At 33.4% G+C, this 21,795-nt stretch overlaps 1 protein-coding gene across 1 annotated transcript; it reads left to right on the top strand.

The window, feature by feature from the left end:
* The first annotated feature begins 8,917 nt into the window (after positions 1-8,917).
* On the top strand, positions 8,918-21,795 carry LOC115979905 (protein BONZAI 3-like). The gene is made up of 16 exons (XM_031101996.1): positions 8,918-9,967; positions 12,851-12,898; positions 14,158-14,306; positions 14,426-14,474; positions 15,390-15,446; positions 16,932-17,111; positions 17,209-17,343; positions 17,459-17,520; positions 17,645-17,741; positions 17,837-17,951; positions 18,083-18,159; positions 18,776-18,913; positions 19,647-19,811; positions 20,000-20,113; positions 20,247-20,343; positions 20,900-21,795. The coding sequence occupies exons 1-16, from the start codon at positions 9,800-9,802 to the stop codon at positions 21,028-21,030; spliced, it is 1,782 nt and encodes a 593-aa protein (XP_030957856.1). The 5' UTR covers positions 8,918-9,799; the 3' UTR covers positions 21,031-21,795.

Here is a 21,795-nt window from a genome sequence, read left to right as displayed (position 1 = left end):
TTATTTTTATTTTTTATTGTGTTAAAATTAAAGGGTGTTTGGTTTTATGTGATGTGTTCTTGATGTGACATTAAAGTTTTTGGTTTATTTCATTTTTTCTAACATTATCATATAATTTAAAATTACAAGATATATCACATCATCTTAATTTCATCACCTTCCTTAAAAATATAACATTGTATTTTTGTATTGAAATTACATTAATATAATTGTAATAACGTAATATTACAGCGTAATGTAATATTATGACGTATTGTAATATCACGACAAACTAAACGCGCCTAGGTAAAGAGAAAAATAGTGAAAAGAAGTAAGAAAAAGATCAGTGGAGACAGAATTACGTGGAAAGCACATATACTTATCTCCCATAAATGTAGCATGGTTTCACGCTTCTTTCTCAGCGTTTACGAAATGCTAATGCCTCAGTTGCCTCTACTGAATTAGTCATAACTTTCTTTGTCATTGCCATGCATGCATGCATGCATGAAGTCCCTTAAAATAACCAAACTTTGAGAAGATTTTACATTTTCTGATCTCCTTCCCTTTTCCTCAAGAATTCCAGCTATTAGAAATTTTGACCAATATAGAAAACTAAACTATCAGCTTCAAAATTTGGGATTAAGATTATTGTTGTTATATCGAAAACTTAGCAACGAATTCAACATGATATCTAATAATGAAATATACATCTCGTTGTAGTTATAGGAGCTGATAGGGAATTTTTTTTAACTAATAAATTCTTTTTAACTCCTTTTGTCCTTCATGGTAAAAGTACCCTTTGGATTTAGAGTATCCTTCAGGGGAAAGGATACCCTTCGGGTTGGAGGTCCCTTTTCAAGTCTTACACCAACAAAGATGTAGGGGACTTAGACCAGGTGATCGGTACCGGCCCACCAAACTTAGGCCTAAATATGTAAGCCAAAGCTAACCCAGGGGATTGGGGCCAGCGTGAATCTTGTGGGGATGGGCCCAGTCCAACAATAAGTGTGTTAGGATTTGGAGGGCGATACTCAGTGAACTCATTAAGTGTTCGGTCGCATCTCAACTCACTACTAACTGTCAAGACAGTACGAAATTAACGAGGAAGTAGAGAAGTTTAGATAGTCACCGAGCACTAGAACTGCTTTTAGGAAGTCCTTGTCGAGCACTATTTGGCGTCTAAAACAAGTGTCAAGAGAATCCTCAGAAAATGTATTAATTCCTTGGGATTTTGGGTGAAAGTGGGATTGCATGGAACTTGGCGAAATGGTAATGATTTGAATCCCACTCAAAGGAGAGTATATAAGGGGAGAGAAGAAGTAAGCAAGAGGTAAGAAAAAGGAGAGGAAAAAAGTAAACACTAGGAGAGAACAAAAGAACTAAGAGAGAGATACATGAGAGAGGAGAAGAGGCAAGCTCTAAGATGGAGAGCGTTTTTGGGCTAGCAACCACCCAAGTGTTGGTAGTTAGGCTATTCAGGCTTCGCTTGAGGCCAACCTGTAGTACTGTGAGGAATCCCACCAACAAATAAATTTGGAGCCCAAATTCACCCTTATACTTATCTACATTAGTAGGGTTGGGGCACCACAGAAGACAACTTCCCTACTCCATCCATTTCTCCCGTTGGGTTATTCGGTACCAATGGTGGATTACACTTAGTCCCACGTCATTTGCATGTCCTCCACTCGTGCATTCCTATATGGAAAGAACTTGCATACCACGTCCAACGATCCTTCTACATATTTGTATCCTCTTAGTATGGGAAGTAAAGCCCTAAGATCTCGGAACATTAACTCCATATCTTCCCTATAAGGAAAGATCCTATGTTCATAGGATCTTAGTCAGCCATACACCATTATATAAGCACCAAGTCTCCCCTTCTTCAAGGTATGTGCAATTTCCTAACTCTTACACTTTTTGGGTTATTGAAGATTCTTCTATTACTAACTTAACTTTTGGAGGATCTTTTGCTGGCACCCTACCTGTGCTCTTTATAAATTCTTCAGGTATCCTAATTGGCGTGCACGTGAATGATCAACTCACTGACAATTTTGTGCACTATTAGGAGTTATGGAAAAATCTTGATAGTTGATAGGCCAAGTTACTTTTTGTATCTTCTTTCTTTAGGGCATTTTGCATTTCTTTAACCCAAAAATGATATAGAATGACTCATAGAAAAGAAAAGGGACATTTTTTTTTGGGACTTTAAAGTCTTTAATTAATTGTTATATTATTTGTTCACTCAATTGACTTGGCTCTTCAGGTCCAAATTCCACTCACGCAAAATTACATGCAAATCTAATGTTATCTTGCTAGCTAAAGTATGACTATTAAATTCATTAACAATTGATAATCAAAAAAGACATTTGAAAAACTTTTATTTGAAGATTGTCTAAGATCTCTAAATTATTAAAATAAGTGGACCTAGTTCCCCCAAAAAAGTGAATTCTTTCACTTTGTCATTCCTTTTATTTTCATGAAAAAAAGAAAGCGATGCATGTAGTTGTAAATCATGGACTAATAATCTTCATAAATTTTTTTCCAACGGATGAACTTCACAACTTCCCTATAATTTACGAAATTTTGAAAATGATTCTTGACCTAATGGGATAAGGTCATTACTAAGAAACTTCATTCTAGGGTTCGAATTCATGTATATTATGTACCTATCTACCTCTACCTGTACAAGTGTGTCCTTAGAGCATCTCCAATAGGCTCTCTAAAGCCAATTATGGAGAGTAAACACACAAAAAAAAAAACCCTCCAACAGCCTCTCCATCTCCATTTTATTTATTTATTTATAGATTTGCTACAGTAGCTCTCTTGAACTAGAGAACAATGTAACAATTACTGTAGCAACTCCAAACATATTTCACTCTTAAAATAGTCACAGGTTGAATAAAATAATAATTCTTTCTCTCTCATCCCTTTTCTCTTTCGTTCTTCACTCTCTCGTGCTTCTCTATCTCAATAGTTACAAACTAAAACATACCACAATCAAACCAGACCCAAAAAAAAAAAAAAAAAAACATGTATAACGCCGATCTGACCTATATGGTGATTAAGCTGCATGTTCTTAGAAGTGGGGAGGAGGACGAGCGGCGATGGAGCGAACCAAGCGGCATGCATGAACGCGGAATTAAAAGGCTAACTCTCTCTAATCTTTGTTCTCTGCTGGTGATCTATGTGTGTATGAGAGAGAATTTGTTTGTGTGAGATAGAGGGAGAGAAATTTGTGTGTGTGCGTGTATGTGTGTGTAAGAGAAAGAAAAAGAGAAAGAGATAGAGAGGGAGAAGTGGAGATATGTTCCGGAGATCAAGAACTAGGAAAAAAAAAGTCAAAAAAAGAGTGAAGATAGATATAGGGGTAGGTGTACGTATGTGGAAGAGAAAAAAGAAAAGAGAAAACGTATGGATGAAAAAAAAAAAAACTAAAGAAAGAAAGGAAAAATAATATAAGGAATAAGAAATCAAAATTGAGTAATATTATTATGATATTTTCATAATAAATTTTAAGTGACAGATTGTTATTAGTTGATATTGGTGAGTAAAAAAATAATTTAAGTAGTGGGTTCAAATTAGAACTAGTAACAACTTACCATATAAGATTTTGTTGTGAAAATATTGCGAAAACATGTTATAGACGCAACATTTCTCATTAAAAAAAAATATAATAAAAAAAAAGAATGGGTAATTGTTCCACATTGCTTAAGAGAGTGTGTTGTGTATAGTATAACTTGCCCCACTCTTCCTTAAAAGTTACCATGACTTTTGAGTGGAGTTGTGGTGTGCCTTTGTATTAGAACCTCTTTCTCTTTCTTTTTCCCTTGTGTGTGTGTGTTTGTTTCTCAAAAAAAAAAGAATGGGTAATTATCCCATATTGCTTAAGAGAGTGTGTTGTGTGTAGTATAACTTGTCCCACCTTCCCTTAAAAATTACCATGACATTTGAGTGGAGTTGTGGTGTTCCTTTGTGTTAGAACCCCTTTCTCTCTCCCTTGTGTGTGTGTTTGTTTCTCAAAATATATATATATATATATATATATAATTGTTAATGTTGTTTGGAATTTGAAAAATATAGATGAATGAAGAAATATTAAAAAAAAAAATAATGAAGAAATAATATTTTAATGGAATAGAAAAAAAGATGGAGAATCTGATGGAAAATATATTTGAAAAAGTGAGTAGGTAAAAGGAAAAAGTCATTATTCATTCTCTAAACAGTATAAAAATTTAGAGAGACCGTTGGAGATGCTCTTATATATGTTTAATTAGTTCTCACAGAACAGGAAATAAGGCTTTTAAAATATATATATCAGTCCTTGTTCCAATATATATATATATATATATATATATCAGTACAGAAAATATGTTTGTAACTTTATGTCAATGTTTATAAACTAAATTTTGGTTGTTAAGAGTATCGGTCCAGATTAATTATAGTACTTGAACTATTGTACCAAAGACTTGTTACGCAAATTTTTACTTGTACTACAACTTCACAACTTACGAGTTTAAAAATCCTAAAACCTTGAAAATTAATTGAAAAACAAACCAATTCGTTGGCCAAAACCAACACAGATTGAGTTGGAATTCAACTCTTAAAGTTAATATTATATAAGTTGTTTTAGGTGTTTAATTAGGTGAAAGGAAACTTCAATTAGGTAAAAGGAAACAAGAACCAATCACCCTAAGTAAGGTGGTTAGCTTTGAGGTTGATGTTATACCAACCCAAATTAACCAAACCAAATAAGTTGCAGTTAGATAACACGTAACTTTCATATTAATAATAATATGTTGTAAACATCAAATTCCAATAGAACTAGTGGTATTAACTATTAATACTCTCGATAAACATTTTTCTTTATCGGTTTCACATGTAATTTACCGTTAATTGGACTCCCATCATCAAATAGACGCGTAACAAATAAAATTTGCATCAGATACTTTTATTCCATGGTATCTAATAAATTATTGGGAATGTGATAAAGAACCTAAATATCCGAGAATATAAGTATCTCTAGGAATTTCATAAGGTTTTTAGGAATGTGAGATCTCTGTATTAGGTTTATTTTTAGTGATTAAATTCTAAAAAGATATGTAAAACCTAAGTTTTACACCCTCTAATCCCAACATACTACGTCATTTTATTACATATTAAAGAATAAACATAACCACATACAATCAATTCTAATGCTTATATGAAAATTCATCCAAATTAGAAGTTTATTAAGTACCCGTTTGGTTTCGGCGTTTACTGCGTTTCAGCGTTTGCATTTTGGGCATAGGACCCACGCTATAGTTGCACGCAGTAAATGCGTCCTTCTTCTTCTTCTTCTTCTTTTTTTTTTTTAGCAGTTAATGTTGACTTTTCCTATGAACAGTGCACCTGTGTACTGTTCATGGGTCCCATAAACTTCATTTTTAGCAACTTTTTCATTAAAAATGGATCTCACGATACTATTCACACATTTAAAAATTATTTTGCTACAGTATTTTCAGTTTCAGCAAAAATAAGCTTAATCCAAAGGACCCTAAGATGTTATTGGATGTGGTAAAATATATTGATTTTTAAGTAAAAAGATGATGTAGCAATCTCTAATTGAATGGTATAAACCATGAGTTTTACACCCCTCCTTACCCAATTTGGACTCTTATTTTTAAGAACATTATATATATATATATATATGGCAAAATTTAAGTACAATACCTTAGGTATAGCACATTAGGTTTTTCTCTTAAAATTCTGACACGTGGCTATGTAATAATCATGACTAAACGGCGTTAATCACAAAAAAAAAAAAAAAAAAAAAACTCTAGTCCCCTGAAATCAAAGAAATGCAAAATGCTAAAGCTCTTTCAACACCATGGACAACTGCTCAATCTCTTCTCTCTGCAATCCAAATCACCACAACTGAGTAACGACAGCACTGGAGTTAGAGAAAGGCGCGGGGGGGGGGGAGGGGGTTTCAATAATTCAATGGGTTTATGCTGGGTCTTGTGCAAATTTGTTTGTGCTTTAGATGAATTTTCTAACTGGAAATAGTTAGTCTTTAACGCCATTTAATGAAAATGTTAATGAGACATATGACGGAGTTTTAAAAAGGGAACTTAAGGTACTACATCTAAGATATTGTACATAAGTTTTGCTCATCTAAATATATAACATGTCATATATAAGTAAAGAAAAAATATAAGGATAATTACAGCAAACCCACCTGAGGTTTGGCCCGTTTACACTTTACCTACCCGTGGTTTAAAACTTATCACTTTGCCCACCTGAGGTGCCTTCCGTTAGAGATCTGTTACCCACCTCTCCCTTTGCCGTTAGAAAAACACATTTTTAGAGAAAAACAAACATAACAAAGATCAAAAAGTTAGGATTTTTTTTTTGCTTAAGAACTTCTTTTAGAACAAAACACAAACCAACAGTATTGCTATTCTCTTGTCCATTGGTTATTCAAACATGTATTCAATCTTTCACCCTTGCATGGAGCTTTGCACCCACCTTTCCTCCCGTAATTTCCATACTACCCTCGTCATTCCCTCCATCTCCGGCACCACCACCACTCATATTTCCTCTTCCTTCTCTCAAAACCCACTCATCTCGGGTCCTCCTATGCGCCCTAGATCTAATTTGACCCGCCAGCAATTTGCCCTCGAACTCCAAGCCTATATCACCACCAACCGCTCTCAATCCCAACCTCCCATCATCTGCACCATCGTCAACTTCCAGATCGGGTGGACCAAAGAGGTCTTCCAAAAATTCAACATCCCCGTCGTCAGCTTCATCACCTTCGGCGCGTGCGCCGCTGCCATGGAGTTGGGCTCGTGGAAAGCCCAAGCCGGTCAGTTCAACCCGGGCGAGGAGGCCTGACTCATTCTCGGGTTACTCGAAGAAATGGCCATTATGCCTTCTCGGGATATTTTTTTTTTGAAATGGCCATTACACTGGCCACAAATCCAGAAAAAAATCATATCTCGCCGGCGCGATCTCGCGTTCGCAAGATCGCGATCGACGCTTCGCGAGATCGCGCCGGCGAGATATGATTTTTTTTTGGATTTGTGGCTTGTGTTTTCTGGGATTTGGAATTTTTTTTTTTTTTTTTTTTTTTTTTTGGGTTTGGTTTGGTTTGAATAAAAGTTGGAGAGATCTATAAAAAAACAAAAATAAAAAAATAAATGCTCAATGATATCACTTTTAATCAGGAATAGCATTTGATCTGTGCTATTCCTGTGTTTTGTTCTCAAAGAAGTTCTTAAGCAATAAAAAGTCCTAACTTTTTGATCTTTGTTATGTTTGTTTTTCTTTAAAAATGTGTTTTTCTAACGGCAAACGGAGAGGTGGGTAACAGATCCCTAACGGAAGGCACCTCAGGTGGGCAAAGTGATAAGTTTTGAACCACGGGTAGGTAAAGTGTAAACGGGCCAAACCTCAGGTGGGTTTACTGTAATTATCCCAAAAAAATATATTAATGAAGAAAAAAACTGTCATATATGAGTAAAATAAACCAAAATAAAAAAAAAAAATTTGTTAAAATAAAATAATAATAAAATGTTATATACACGTGAAGTAATAAAAAAGGGGTTTAGGAAAAAGAATAATGATTCGTTCACATATCAGTCAAAATCCCAATACAGGACAGAAAGAATAGACTAAAACGAGTGAAATGAGATGGAATTTAAATTGAGATAGAATAGATAGGTGATTTGTAGTGTAGTCCTTGTTACCAAATTGGCAAGTTGGAATGAAATTTTTTGGCTATTTCAACATAACTATTAACTATTAACCTTATCACATGCGCTCTGCACATGCGATAATACATTTTTTTTATTTTGAGTTTAATATAATTTTTTAATTCGAATTTATCTATTATTAATAAGGTTATATAGGAAATGATTTTTATAAAACTAAAAATTAAGATTTAAAATTGAATAAACTACTAGGTGTAGTGTGTGTTAGTTTTTAGGGATAAAATGTATCAAATGTACGTTAGATATGTTTAAATAAAAAGTGCGCTAATTTTTAGGAAAACTTTTTTCTCATAGTTATTTTATTATTTAAATTTTGTTGAATTAAAATTTTAACCTTATTTTTCATTTTATAAGAATAATGATTATGTAATTATATTAGAGGTATTTTTAATATTTTTCAGAGTCATAATTAACTTTTTCAAACTTCTTAATATATAGATATATAAAAATATAATAAATTGTTATGACAAAGAAAAAAAATAAGAACATTCTCACCAAATGTGTCAAATACTAAATATTTAATATTTAACCCATTAAATACCAAAATAAACCCTTCTAAGTTCTAACGAGAGGTGGTATAAATCCTTTAAATTTTGACCCATGTAAACAATGTCATCCCATCTTTGGAACGGTACGACAGATGTACTAATTTTTTATTAATTCCTTCTCTCTCTCTCTCTCTTCATTTATGACTCTTTCTTCTCTCTTTATTTTTCTTCTTTCTTTTTCTTCTTGCTTTCCACGCCTCTCCCTTCATCTTCTCACCTCTCTTCTATTTTTACTTCTTTCTTTCTCCAGAACCTTCACCTCTCCCTTTTTCTTTCTTTCTTTCTTTTTTTTTTTTTCCTTTTTTCTTTCCCGTCACTTTCTCTGCGCCTTCTCTATCTCTTTTTTTTTTCTCTGCCTAGGCCGTTGCTATTGAGATCGGCCGTCGCCGTGGAGTTCGGCCTCGCCGTGGAGTTCAGCCTCACCGATGACGCCGTCGCCGTGGAGATCTCTGATTCTGATCTCCCTCTGTATTTTTTTTTCCCCTTGGGTTGTGGATTCCATGTGATTGTGATTATGGGTGAGTTGGTTCTTTTTCAAGCTCTTTTTTTTGGGGATAGTTTTGTGTTGATTTTGGGGATATTTTTAAGTAGTATTGGGTGGTGGTGGTGGCGGCTGGTGGATTTTTGTTGGTGGTGGCGGCGGGCTGTCCTTGGGTATGGTGGGGTTTTGTTGAAGGTTTTGAGTTTTTTTTTTTCCTCTTTTGTTGAGGTTTTTGAATTTGGAATTTGTTAGGGGATCAGTGATTGTGGTTGTAGTTTGTGGCGGTGGTTTTTGGTTGGTGGTGACTGCCACTTGGCTGTTTGGTAGTATATGGATTGGTTTTGAGTAAATATATTATTTTAATATGGAGTATATATTATTTTAATATTTAGAACTAAAGAGTGGAACATGTAATGAGTGGAATATTACAATGCGGTCAAATAATAAAATAGACTTTTGGTGAATAGATTTTTGGTGAGGTATTTTTTTTATAAGAGAGCTTATGGGAATGCTATAGCGATGGGGACAGGTAACAGTGACAAAAAAGTCCAATTACAGCGTGTCAAGTGGGACAAAGTGTATGAGAAAGCGTCTGTGATAGGATCCTTCTTAACAAAGTTCTATTTCCTGTTTCAGGAAGAGAAAAAGAAAATAATGACTCTCTTCTATGGAATTTGATTCCATCGTGTGATCATAGTTCGGGACCTTCAAAGTTAAGACCAGTTGTATTCAACAAACGAAACTTCAAAGTTTCACAACCGTGTCAAGTCAATTTGGCTTTTGCTACGAAACTCCTTCGTTAAATTCCCTCCAAAGTTTCTAATCAAAACAAGAGAGAGACAGTTCGTCTTCCCTATATTCTGTGAGTCTGTGTATATATATATATATATATCGAGATTACATAACAATCCACAATTCACAATCTGGGTCGGAGAAAGTTTATCAAAACACGTTTTATCTGTTACGCCTGTTACATCCAAACGCGTAATAAGATTTCTTTCAATCAGTTTCAGAGAGAAAAAAAAAAGAAAGAGAGAATGGGGAACTGCTTTTCCGATGTAGAGGGAGGTAAGCAAGCAGTGGGTGGGGCCCAGCAAAGGCCCAATAGTATTGCTACCACCAACAACAACAATGGCGGACACAACGATGCCGTTGAGTTCTTCTTCAGGTCACGTGGCATTCAGCCTCTCTTCACTCAACTCGAGGTAATATATGTCAAATACAAAGTACAAAAACAGAAAATGTCAGAAACTTTTCAATATTTCGTTATGCTTTTATATGTATAACTGAAAATCTCATTACATAAACACACAACCATATTTTGTATGTGTACGGGTTGTGTTAATCTTTATTCTGTACCCCACTTTGGGTCAAAAGTCAGTCCAATTCAGTCAATTCCTATAGGCATTAAAAAATTTTGGGTCTTTTTTTTGTTTTGTATGTAAACTGTGTCAATTGTAACGTTAGTGCTAATGGTGATACTGTCTGTATGCGTACGGGTTGTGTTTTCCGGAAAATACTTAGGTAGTCCGGAGTATAGTAAAATTGTGCTTTCTCTCTCATATTCATAATGGATTCCACTGTGAATTTAATGAGTGGACCTCACCATAATTGTGAGAGAAGGAAGAATCATTCACTGTGCTCCTGGACTAACTAAGAATTACTCGTGTTTTTCTATATTTTGTTTCGGTCAAACTCCCAGAATTATTATTATTTTTTTTTTATAAATATTTTAGTGTGCCTTATGTTTGTAACTTTGTCGATTTTAATGTTTACTGTATTAGTGCTTGCTGGTACTGCTTTTATATATATATATATGTATCTATTGCTTTGTTGATTGGGGCATTATCTATTCCTCTTTTTCAAATACATATTTTACATATATGGCTTATTATAATTATTTTTCAAGATTCCTTATTGTTCTATTTGGTTGTTGAGAAAAAGTTCTGGACGTGAAGGTAACAATTGTACTTGTTTTTTAAGAAAAAGAAACCAATGGGACCAATTATTATAGTATGATGTTATAATTTTTTTTTATGGGAATTGCTATTATATATAGCTTGGACTTTGGATGCTGAAAAAAAATTACAGGGCTTGAGATTGTTTTTAATTTCCTACAAATTGTAGGTAGACTACAATTTTGATATACTATATAGTCTATACTTTTGATACAATTATCTTTTTTATTTTTTGATAAGTAAATAACTTCATTTAAAAATAAGTGAGGAAATACAATGAATAAAACAAGGCACAAAGGTAGAACTTTAGATACAAGTATCTTGAATAATGGTTAATTCCACAGTGAATCGGAGCATGAGACATTGCTTTGGCATGTCATGAGACTTAGGATGAAAGTTTCATACCTAAAGAGTGTGACAATTCTTTGGGAGAAACTACAGTGGATTCTAGCTTTAGATCTTGGTCTCTGATTTCATGACAAGAATTATTTGATTCATGAATTATATATATATATATATATATTACATGATTATTACAATTGATGTTGCTTTGAAAACAATAGTAGTGAGAACAATAATAACTTAAATATGGTTAATCTTTATTATAAGTAAAATATTTATTGTTCAGGAAAAGTTCATTAGTGATGCTACTTTTGTTGCTATAGTTGTTGCTTAAATAAATCCAAGGATTTAAATTGATCTTAAAAGATTTTTGGAATCTCCGCTGTTGGACTTAAAACAAAATGACAGTTTTTTTTTATTCATTTGACTGTTTTGTGTACAAAGATATATTTGATAAATTAATTATCATTGCATAGTGGAGGAGATTTGTACTATTTCAATGGTGTTAAAAGTTTCATTTCCCTTAGTTCTTTTCAAGCTCTTAGTTTATCTTAATAAGTGGACCATGTAGGACATGCAGGGCAATGTTGACTTTGTATTATGTTCTTAATATGGTGATTAATATGTAGCGCACTGTTTGGCCAATGAACAATGTCTCAGAATTTGAGAATAGATTGTCTAGTTAGGGCTTCCACCAAGTTCCAATGCTTCACATCAAGGAACCTTTTCTCTATGCATGTTAGGTTTTTTGAAAATGTAGGTGTTTGCATGCTTTGTATGGTTAGTAGTTTTGTTGCCACCAAGGTCCACATCAATGAGCCCACTTGACCTCCTCCTAAAAGTTGCACTACAAAATGCTCCCCCAAGGGGAACACTAGCAAGATTCCCATTTGTTGGTTCCAATTTAACAATGGAACATTAGACAAAACCATTGATTCAAAAATTCTTTTTATTGTGGTGTAGAAAAATGTATATCTATATCCATTTGCTTATATTTAGGACCACTGGATGCTTTTATTTGATTTTTCTTATTGATGTGTACTTTGTTGCGAGTCCTATTGGGGTCAACAGTTTGGAATTTTCCTCGTATATATAATTATCATGTTTGCTAGCCAAGTCATGAAACCTAAAAGCAATTTGTGATGGTCCTTTAATTATCTACTTCAATTAGTAACTAACTTCATAAATTTGATGTTGTGGTGCAAATTGCTAATCAAGCTATATATTAATGAAATATTAGTAAACTTGGACACTGAAGAAGATATGTGAAGCAACTTTTTTGCATTTTAACATATAAGAGTAAAAATATTAATCTCATTTTATTCCAATGAGTTTTGGCTCAAATGGCATTTCCTTCTTTCATAAGAATGGGATAGAGGATAAGGTTGTCGGTTTAGGACCTATTGGGTGCATGTGTAACTTATCAATCAAAAGAAATTTTATCTTAATTTAGGTTTAGGTAATTGAAGTGCCTCTATTTTTGAAAAGGATGAGTTGTCCTACCTTTTTTTCATCTCTAACAGATGGGTATTGTGGTGTTCGTTGGTTCACCCTTTCACTATATATGGGTGGCATTTTATAAAGCTCCAAAGCAGTAATACTTTCTTATATAATTTAACTCAAGATAGGACATTAGTCTTGTATACATTACCATTGGAATTGTTATTCAATCTACATTAATGGCTCTTCTGTTTTTTCATGACTTTTCATATTATTCTATGTGGTTTGCCCTTTTTTGGTTTCTCATTATGTATTCATGCATTCTTATGTTTCAATTTTATGCTGCAGTTATCCCTATCTGCATCTAACTTGCTTGACCGTGACATCACTTCAAAGGTATTCCTCTCTATACATAACCACATTTGATAGTAAGTTTATTCAGGGTATACTATAATTTTCCAATTTGCTAATATTTTGGTAATTTACTATGTCTCTGTTTGTTTTAGCTTAAAATTCCAGCTTATTTTTAAACAGAAATATGCCAATGAAAATATCATCCAAACACTATCTAACCTCCTTTTGTTTTAGTATGAAATTTGAGTTTCTTTGTTTTCATCTTCCCTTCAAATTTCTAATATGTGACGGTTTGTGAAGTTATTATCTAAATGAGATTTCTTGTTGGGAATATTTGTCAGAATAATAAATTTTGCACTTGGTAAGAAAGTATCTTATCAAGTACTTCATAATAAGTCTCACCACACTCAAGCAAAATACACAATGGAGTTCTCAATGAAAGAGGAGTTTTATTGATAATTAAAATAGTACATATCCTTTGCTACACACACCGCATCACTCTTCACTTCTACTCTTGCTTATTATTTCACATGCATTTCCATACTCCTGCAATCAAGGCCAAGCCTTATATGGTATACATGAAAGACTAAAATTACACACTACATTCTAAAACAAAACGAGACAACCAATAATAACCTATTTCATAAAAGTAAAAGAAAGACACATTACATACTTGTTTCAAGCTAAACTTTTTACATCTTTTGATAGTCAAGGACAACAACTCACCTACTAAAGTGAGAAATTTTCTCTTTCATATTTTTAGTTTACCAGTCAAACTAAGCTAGTAAGGATATGCAAGCTTAGTAAATAACACATGCAAAATGCTTTAAAACAAATCATCGACCTATTGCTAGGGTGGGAGTATAGTGTTGGGTACAGCTGCCTATCACTAAATAACAAATGTAAACTTACTAGCATTCATGGGTTTGAGTCAGGGAATCGACCTGTCCAAAAAAATGGGGATAAAGCTGCCTACCAATCACCTCTCTCAAACCCTGTAAAAATGGGTGAGTTGTGCTATGGGTATGACTTGTAGTCCTTGGTTCCTACCTGGGGTATGTCAAAATTACATGTGCCATAAGTAGTGTTTTTGTTAGACAAGCACTTCTTTGTATTCTCTTGGATATGTAGCAAGCTGAACTATTATGTTGGCTGTTTCTGATAAAGATTCTCATATATCTGAGTGTCTTGAATTTGTCAATCCACAGTAGTTGGTTTATGTGCTTGTATGACGTGCATGCATGTTGTGATTAGGCTTGTCTTACTGTGCTTTTTGCTAAAATATACTTTATTTCATTCAGAGTGATCCAATGGTTGTGGTGTATGCAAAGAAAAGAGATGGAAAACTAGAGGAGTTAGGTCGCACTGAGGTTGTATTGAATAGTTTGAATCCTGCATGGATCGAAAAAGTTACAGTTGCATTCCAGTTTGAGATTGTGCAGCCATTGGTGTAAGCTTTACAAATTTCTTTTAGTGCTTATCTTTGTGTAGATAAATCCTGTTTTACTATAAGTGATTTTCTAATTTAACTGGATGGCTTGTGTTTGCCTTTATTTTTTTTGGCGCCAGATTTCATGTATATGATGTGGATTCAAAATATCATAATGTGCCTGTGAAGGTATATATCAGTTTTAGCTCTTTTAAGTATTATTATTTTAATTCATGTTTTGTAGGTTATGTTCAATTATTTGCACTGTTAATAAATTACACACAAAAAAGTGTACATGCTTAGTGTTCTTGTTGCATTTTTGCCAATCTTTAAGTTCTGAGTATTGCACTTCGCAAGATAAAACTCTTATCAACATTTGTAATATGTGAAATGTGTATTGATTTGACTAGATCACACTACAAATTGTAGGTATAGTAAGCACTAAATTTGTCAATACATGGTAAAAAACATTGAAGTGGAAACAAAAGTAATTAGTGAACAATTATAAACAAATGTTTGATGCCAATTGTGTGATATGTCTCAGATAATCTCAAGAAAAATTATTTTGATAGTAGCTATACATGTGACTCTGCATGGTGTAATTGTATGGGAAATCACTTGCTGGAAATTATTATGAAACTTTTTTTTCAATGTGTTGCATTTAGCTCTTTCAAAAATAATTAAACTGGATTTGTTGCTTCTGTCAATTTGGCCATGATACAGGAAAGAAGTTATATAACAAATAAGAAATGAAAGTAAAGGGTAATTTAGTTTAAACTCCAAAGCTCTCCATGTAATATTGGTGATGTTTATAATTTTCTTAATAATCTTTTACTCCATGGTTGTAATTTTGGTAACTGTACAAAGCATGGAATGCAAATTTTTTTGACAAAAAACCAAATTTGATTGGTTAACCATATTAATTATGAATTAATTGATACTTTTGAAAGATTGTGACAATTTAAACCATATTCAGATGTGAGCGAAGAAGGTAACTTATAAGGATTATATTTTTGATTTGTTATCATTTCATCTAGAATAATCTAACAAATTTAGTTGATGATGAAGTCTTTATTTTAAAAGTTTATTTCCATTGCCTTGCAGACGCTAAAATTGAATGATCAAGAATTTCTTGGAGAGGCTACTTGTGTTCTATCTGAGGTATATCGCCTTGGGTTCAGTTGGGCTCATTGAAATTATATAAAGCATATATATCATGCTGGTGCAATTTGAGTAAAAATTTGTGTTAATTTTGAGTGTTTTATTCTTAGAAATTTCAAGGGTAGAAAGACAAATGTGAGAGCCACTTCACTATAATGTTATTTTAAGATTTTGTGCATCATAGTTTAGATTACCACTGATGCAGTTAAAAATTAGAGGAAATTACACTTTACCCACCTATGGTTTGCCCGAAAAACACTTTGCCTACCTGTGGTTAAAAAATTGGCACTTTATTCACTTGAGATTAGCTCCGTTTGTCTTCTGTTACCCACCTCAATTAAAAACAATGGTAAATTTGTATTTTTGTTACCCTTTTATGTCTCTTTCCTCTTAAAACATAAAAAACTAAAAAATCAAGGGAAAAGGAGATCTAAAAGCTAGGTACTGTAAAAATTAAAATCTAACTTTTACATTTTTTTTTCATGTATCAACTTTTAAATCTTCTATTTTAACAAAAATGTATTGTATTACTCAATTTTACGGAGTACTAAAAAAAGTTTTGGAGAGGGAGAGCATATTCTATAGTATTAATAGTGATAGAAGATTAGAAATAGGACTTTTATTTAATTTATTAAGCTGACAAAAATAAGGGGAATGAAAGATAGAGAAGGCACTCAAGGAAGCTAAGAGTGAAACAGTAGCACTTGGTATAAAATTGTTCAATTCAAAGTGCATTAGAGTATTGGAGTATTGACCTTTGAGAGATGTAAAATTGGAAGTAGCTCCTTAGCTCCATATGTTACCAACTTACAGTCACACTGACAAGGACAAGAAGCTGGTTCTTAGTAGTCATTGGACGAATTTAGACATCAGAAGGAATTGTCCACTCAGTCGAGGCTATTTGGAGGGGATGGTGGTCAGCAATTTTCTGAAGACATTGAGCTATTGGGCTTTGGGAATGCAGATTCCGATGAAAGATTAAGGGATATTTTTGATGGTGTCTTTCAGTGGGAACAGAAACTGATGGCTCAACATCTAGTGTTGTGGAGTACACTCTTTTCCAAAAATTGTTCAATTCAATTTTTAATGTGTTAAAATAGAAATCTAAAAGTTGATACATGAAAAGAAGATGTAAAAGTTAGGTTTTAATTTTTACAAAACCTAGCTTTTAGATCTTTTTTTCCATTGATTTTTTAGTTTTTTATGTTTTGAGAGGAGAAAGACGTATTTATCTTTATTTTTAATTGAGGTGGGTAACGGGAACAAACGGAGCTAACCCCAGGTGGGTAAGGTGCCAATATTTAAACCACAAATAGGTAAAGTGTTTTTCGGGTAAACTACAAGTGGGCAAAGTGTAATTTCCCCTAAGAATTATGTTTCAAATGTAACTAGTGGCTTAAATTCTTTTAGAATGATTTGGTCAACATGTACTAAACTTTGGTGTTTGTTTTTCCTCCATTTTCTCTCTTTCTATTTTCATGGCAGATAGTGGCCAAACAAACTCGGAGTTTAACCCTAAATCTCAATAACAAAAATGGGCATACGAGCTTGAGGAACTTGGGGGCACTCACTATCCATGTAGAGGAAACAGTTTCTTCGAGGAGTTGTGTTGAGATGGTAGTCCATTGTTCCCACTTGGATAACAAAGACCTATTCTCTAAAAGTGTATGTATTCACAAAGCAGATAAGTTAAAATTTCATGTTCCTTAAGCATACATATTCTTGATTGTGTTTGTTTCTTAAGTTTCTTCATTTATTTTAGGATCCTTTCTTAAGAATATCTAGAATTGTTGAGAGTGGAGGCTCTATTCCAATATGCAAAACTGAAGTGGTGAAGGACAATTTGAATCCAATTTGGAAACCCCTATGCCTGAGCATACAGCAGTTTAGAAGTAAGGTATGCTTGTCGATTTATGATTCTTGGTTTCCTATTAGATTATGGTTATAGGATGTTTTGTAATTTTGATAATTAATGAAGATTCACATGGCATATGCAATTTCACTTGCTACAGGATAACCCATTAATTATAGAGTGCTTTGATTTCAATAGCAGTGGCAATCATGTGCTTATTGGGTAAGCTAAGATTATTGTTGTCCAGATTAGTTTTAGTTTTTGTTTATTTTCACTTTTCAGTTTTTACGATTTAGTCTCTGGTACTAAAAGAAGAAGGTATTTATTTTAAAATTTACCTCATCAGTAAGCTCCAGAAGTCTGTGGCAGACCTGGAAAAACTTCATATAGAAAGACGTGGTGCAAATCTCACCTTACCATCTCCTCATCAGGATCATGAGAAGGTACTTATTCATACTTGCAGTTATATTTTTTAAAAATACTTCATGTTAATCTTTATGTTTAAATTTTTACATTGCTTACTAATTTATCAATATAGGTTTTGAAGGGACAGCTATTTGTGGATCAATTTTGTGAAAAGCAACAGTACAGTTTTTTGGATTACATTTCCAGTGGATTTGAGCTTAACTTTATGGTTGCTGTTGACTTTACAGGTAAAATATATCCCATTCTAGGGGAGTTATATAGTTTTTTATTTTATTTTTTGGGTTCTCTTTTTCCTAGTTCAAAATGTTTTGGCTGATGACTGATTTATGCTTTGAATATTCAATATCTCTTTCTTTAGCCTCAAATGGAAATCCTTGGAATCCAGATTCTTTACACCACATTGATCCTTTTGGCCGGTTGAATCCTTATCAACAGGTAAGACCGTGCATCCTCTGGTGCTCTCAATAGGGTAGTTGCTTTTCTTTGGTGCTTGTGTGTGTGTGTGTGTTTTTTTCTTTCTAAACATTAGATACAACAGATCCTCCCGCCCCCCCCCCAATACAGTTTTAATCCTGTATGGGTTCGTGAGTTGTATTTTCCTAACACACACGCCAAAAGAAGAAGAAAGGACACAAAATAACTTGGAAATTGCTTCTAGAATAAGAAAAAATAGCTTTTACATTGAATTGGTCCAAAACGAGGGGCACAAAAACAACCTGGGAAAGAAAAAATAACTTTTACATTGAATTTGTCGATAGCAATGTCTATATGATCAAGTAGCTATCTTTTGTCTGTCATGACTCAACATGATCAAGCAGCTTGTTTTTCATATCACGGTTGCAGGTTCTTTTACTCTCAACTAAACGCAGAACATGCTAGAGAAATTAAAAAAAAAAAAAACCATACATGGAACATGTCTGAGATTGTGGATTGTGTAAAAAAAGTTTCTTTGTTTTGAAATTTTTGTTAGGGTTCTTCTGTTTGCATATACTTAAAATAAATCTTCATTGATTGATGAAGTCATTGTATACTTAATTAAGAAAACTTGCAGGCTATAATGGAGGTTGGGGAGGTCATTCAGTTTTATGATTCCAATAGGCGCTTTCCTGCTTGGGGCTTTGGAGGAAGAACAATTGATGGTACCATATCACATTGTTTTAACTTGAATGGAAGTACAGGTGCCTTTGAGGTGAGAGGAGCTGACTTTGTAATGCTTTGTTTGCTTAATCTTTGAAGAATCTGACCTGGCTGGCATATTGCCTAGCTGTTTTCACATAGATCTCTCTCTTTCTCTGTAATCCTCTTGCAATTTTTATTGGAAACCCCTTAATTTTTATAAAAGTGAAATTTATGCTTATTCATGTCTTCTTATTCTTACTGTTATTATCTCATATTTCCTTTCTTTTTCTCAAATATAATTTTTTATTTATTTATAATTCTGTTGAATAGCATCTGAAACCTGGCTCTGTCACCATTGATGTTTTACCTTCTTCCATTACCTCTAAATCACAAACATTTTCAACCAAACATGAAAAGTTCTAAACCCTATTTACAACGAACAAAAATACATTCAAATTCCCCAAATACATTAATTTTATCATCAAAAGGTTTGAGAAAGTCTCAGATGCCCTTAAAAGAAGTCCATGAGAACATTGCAAATTAAATAGATTGAGTTATCTCACCTAATAAAATTTGTAACATTATATGTTTTGTATCATAAGATTAGATGTCTGTTGTAAAGGATTACAAGTAAATGGTACCATAGGATTCATATCATTCTTTGTAAGTTAATAACTACTGAGTATAAGTTGTTCATATATTTCTGAACACTGCATTTCATACTCTTATGTAACATCCAGTTTTTGTCTTTGTTTCTTTCTTTTTAATAGATGAATTAATCAAATTATTTTATTTATTAATAGGTTGAAGGAGTTGAAGGCATCATGGCTGCTTATGCAAGGGCTCTCCATAATGTTGCCCTAGCAGGACCCGCTTTATTTGGCCCAGTGATTAACACAGCTGCACAAATTGCTGGCCAGTCCGTCTCGTACAACAGCAACAAATACTTTGTCTTGCTCATTATTACGGTAAAGAGAATGTCGAATTAAATTTATTTTGTTTGTGATAAGTTACTACTTTTATTGAAGCAGATGAGACACTTTATGTACACAGGATTTATACTCAAAGCTCTCCTAAAGATAATTTTGTCTTTATTTGATGCCTCTTTAAATCAATTCTTCAATTAATCACTCAATAAAAATTGTCGTGTTTCTAGGATGGAGTCATTACAGACCTGCAAGAAACAAAAGATGCTTTGGTCAGGGCATCCGATCTGCCTCTATCTATCCTTATAGTCGGAGTGGGAGGTGCAGATTTTAGAGAAATGGAGGTATTATATTTTCCTAATTTGATGTCCTTTATACTCTTTTATGCTTTATTTTAATTATTCAGTAAATATGGTGGAATTTTAGCTTTTAGAATTTTCGCTTGAATGACTGTAATGTATCTTAATTTTTGGGCAGGTTCTTGATGCTGACAATGGAAGACGGTTAGAGAGCTCTACAGGTCGTGTGGCTACACGTGACATCGTGCAGTTTGTTCCAATGCGAGAAGTGCATGGTGAGTGCATAATGGCACTTGTCTTTACAAAATTTTTGAGGTTACATCTAACAGAATCCACTAACTGTAATTCTGCATTCACAACTATCCCAGTTAGATAATTATTCTAGAAAAAATGGAATGAACATTTGGTTAGTTCTGCCAGTTAGATAACAATTGATGGGTGGAGTGATGAAAGGACAAAAGGGTGTGTTTGAATGTATTTAACAAAAACGCTGCTTGATTTCTGTTGCCACTGTTGTTTTGATCCTGTCTTTGGCTAGATTGTTTGTACCCATAGACATGTTATAGGTAGAAAATGAGATCATGATTTTAATCTAGTGTGAATGTGTGCTCAGCAAGCTGCTCAACAAAAATTGCTTGGCTCCCTTACAACCTTAAAACCATTTCAATGATCTTCCCTCTTGACTTTTTTATCATCTGTTTGAGTCTATTATCTGTTGTATCAATTGGAATTGATTATTTCCTTATTTGTTCAACTTGTTGTACTTGTTCTTTATTTGGCCTAGGCTTCTACATTGTGTTTTATCTAACAAATTAGTTGTGCTCTGTACAGGTGGGCAGATTTTTGTGGTCCAGGCTCTATTGGAAGAGCTACCTGGACAGTTTTTGACATACATGCGTTGTAGAGATATCAAGCCAAGTCCTCTCCATGCAGCCTCAAACCCTCAACTTCTGCTTGACTAACAGTTGCCATGTTCACAAGATTTATAAATATGCTAATTCTGATCTAATCAACTGAGAAATTTTAGGTCTGAACCAATCACAAGCTAACTTACCTGAAAGGAGCTCTTTATTAACAAATTTTTTAGGTCTGAACCACTAACAAGTTGTATTTCCTGAAAGAATTTCTTCATATCATCCTAAAAGATAAAGTACTGTTTTTTTTTTTAACCAAAAAAATATATATTTTTATCTTGTATAGGTAGAATTTAAAATTTATTCAACCTGTATTTTAAGTAAACAAACCAATGAAAAAGAAGTTACTTTTGCAAGGAGAGAGTATCTTTTGGTCTATGAGCTAGTTCCATGGAGTAGGCCTCTCAAAAGGATTTGTAGCATCCATCCATATGGAAGGTGTTGTTGTCACGTTGTGGGCCCACATGTATGTGATCAGGTGATAATTTTTGGTGTAGCAATTTTTGGCCCTAATTAAGGATCTAGGTTCACTCATCCTTATGGAATGTCATTGCATTGTGTGGTGTACAAACATTTTTTTGGATTAAATCAATATCTAATTGAGAAGCTATTAGCAAAAGGAATAGTGTACTGCGGTTAAAGTACTTCAATATTTGTGTTGTATGAGCATTGAATAGTGACATTCCTCCAAAAAGCCTTGTTACATTGTATTATTATGTTTTTAGAAATGCTTCAATTTTCATATTACAAAGGATGTAAAGGATTCTTTTTTGAATGATTTCAAATGTTTTGTGAATTCCACAATGTCTACCA

This window comes from Quercus lobata, chromosome 3 (genome assembly GCF_001633185.2).
Source record: "Quercus lobata isolate SW786 chromosome 3, ValleyOak3.0 Primary Assembly, whole genome shotgun sequence".
Taxonomy (NCBI): Eukaryota; Viridiplantae; Streptophyta; class Magnoliopsida; order Fagales; family Fagaceae; genus Quercus; species Quercus lobata.
The sequence above is the reverse complement of the archived record's forward strand: the minus strand, read 5'-3'. Positions and strand labels throughout refer to the sequence as shown.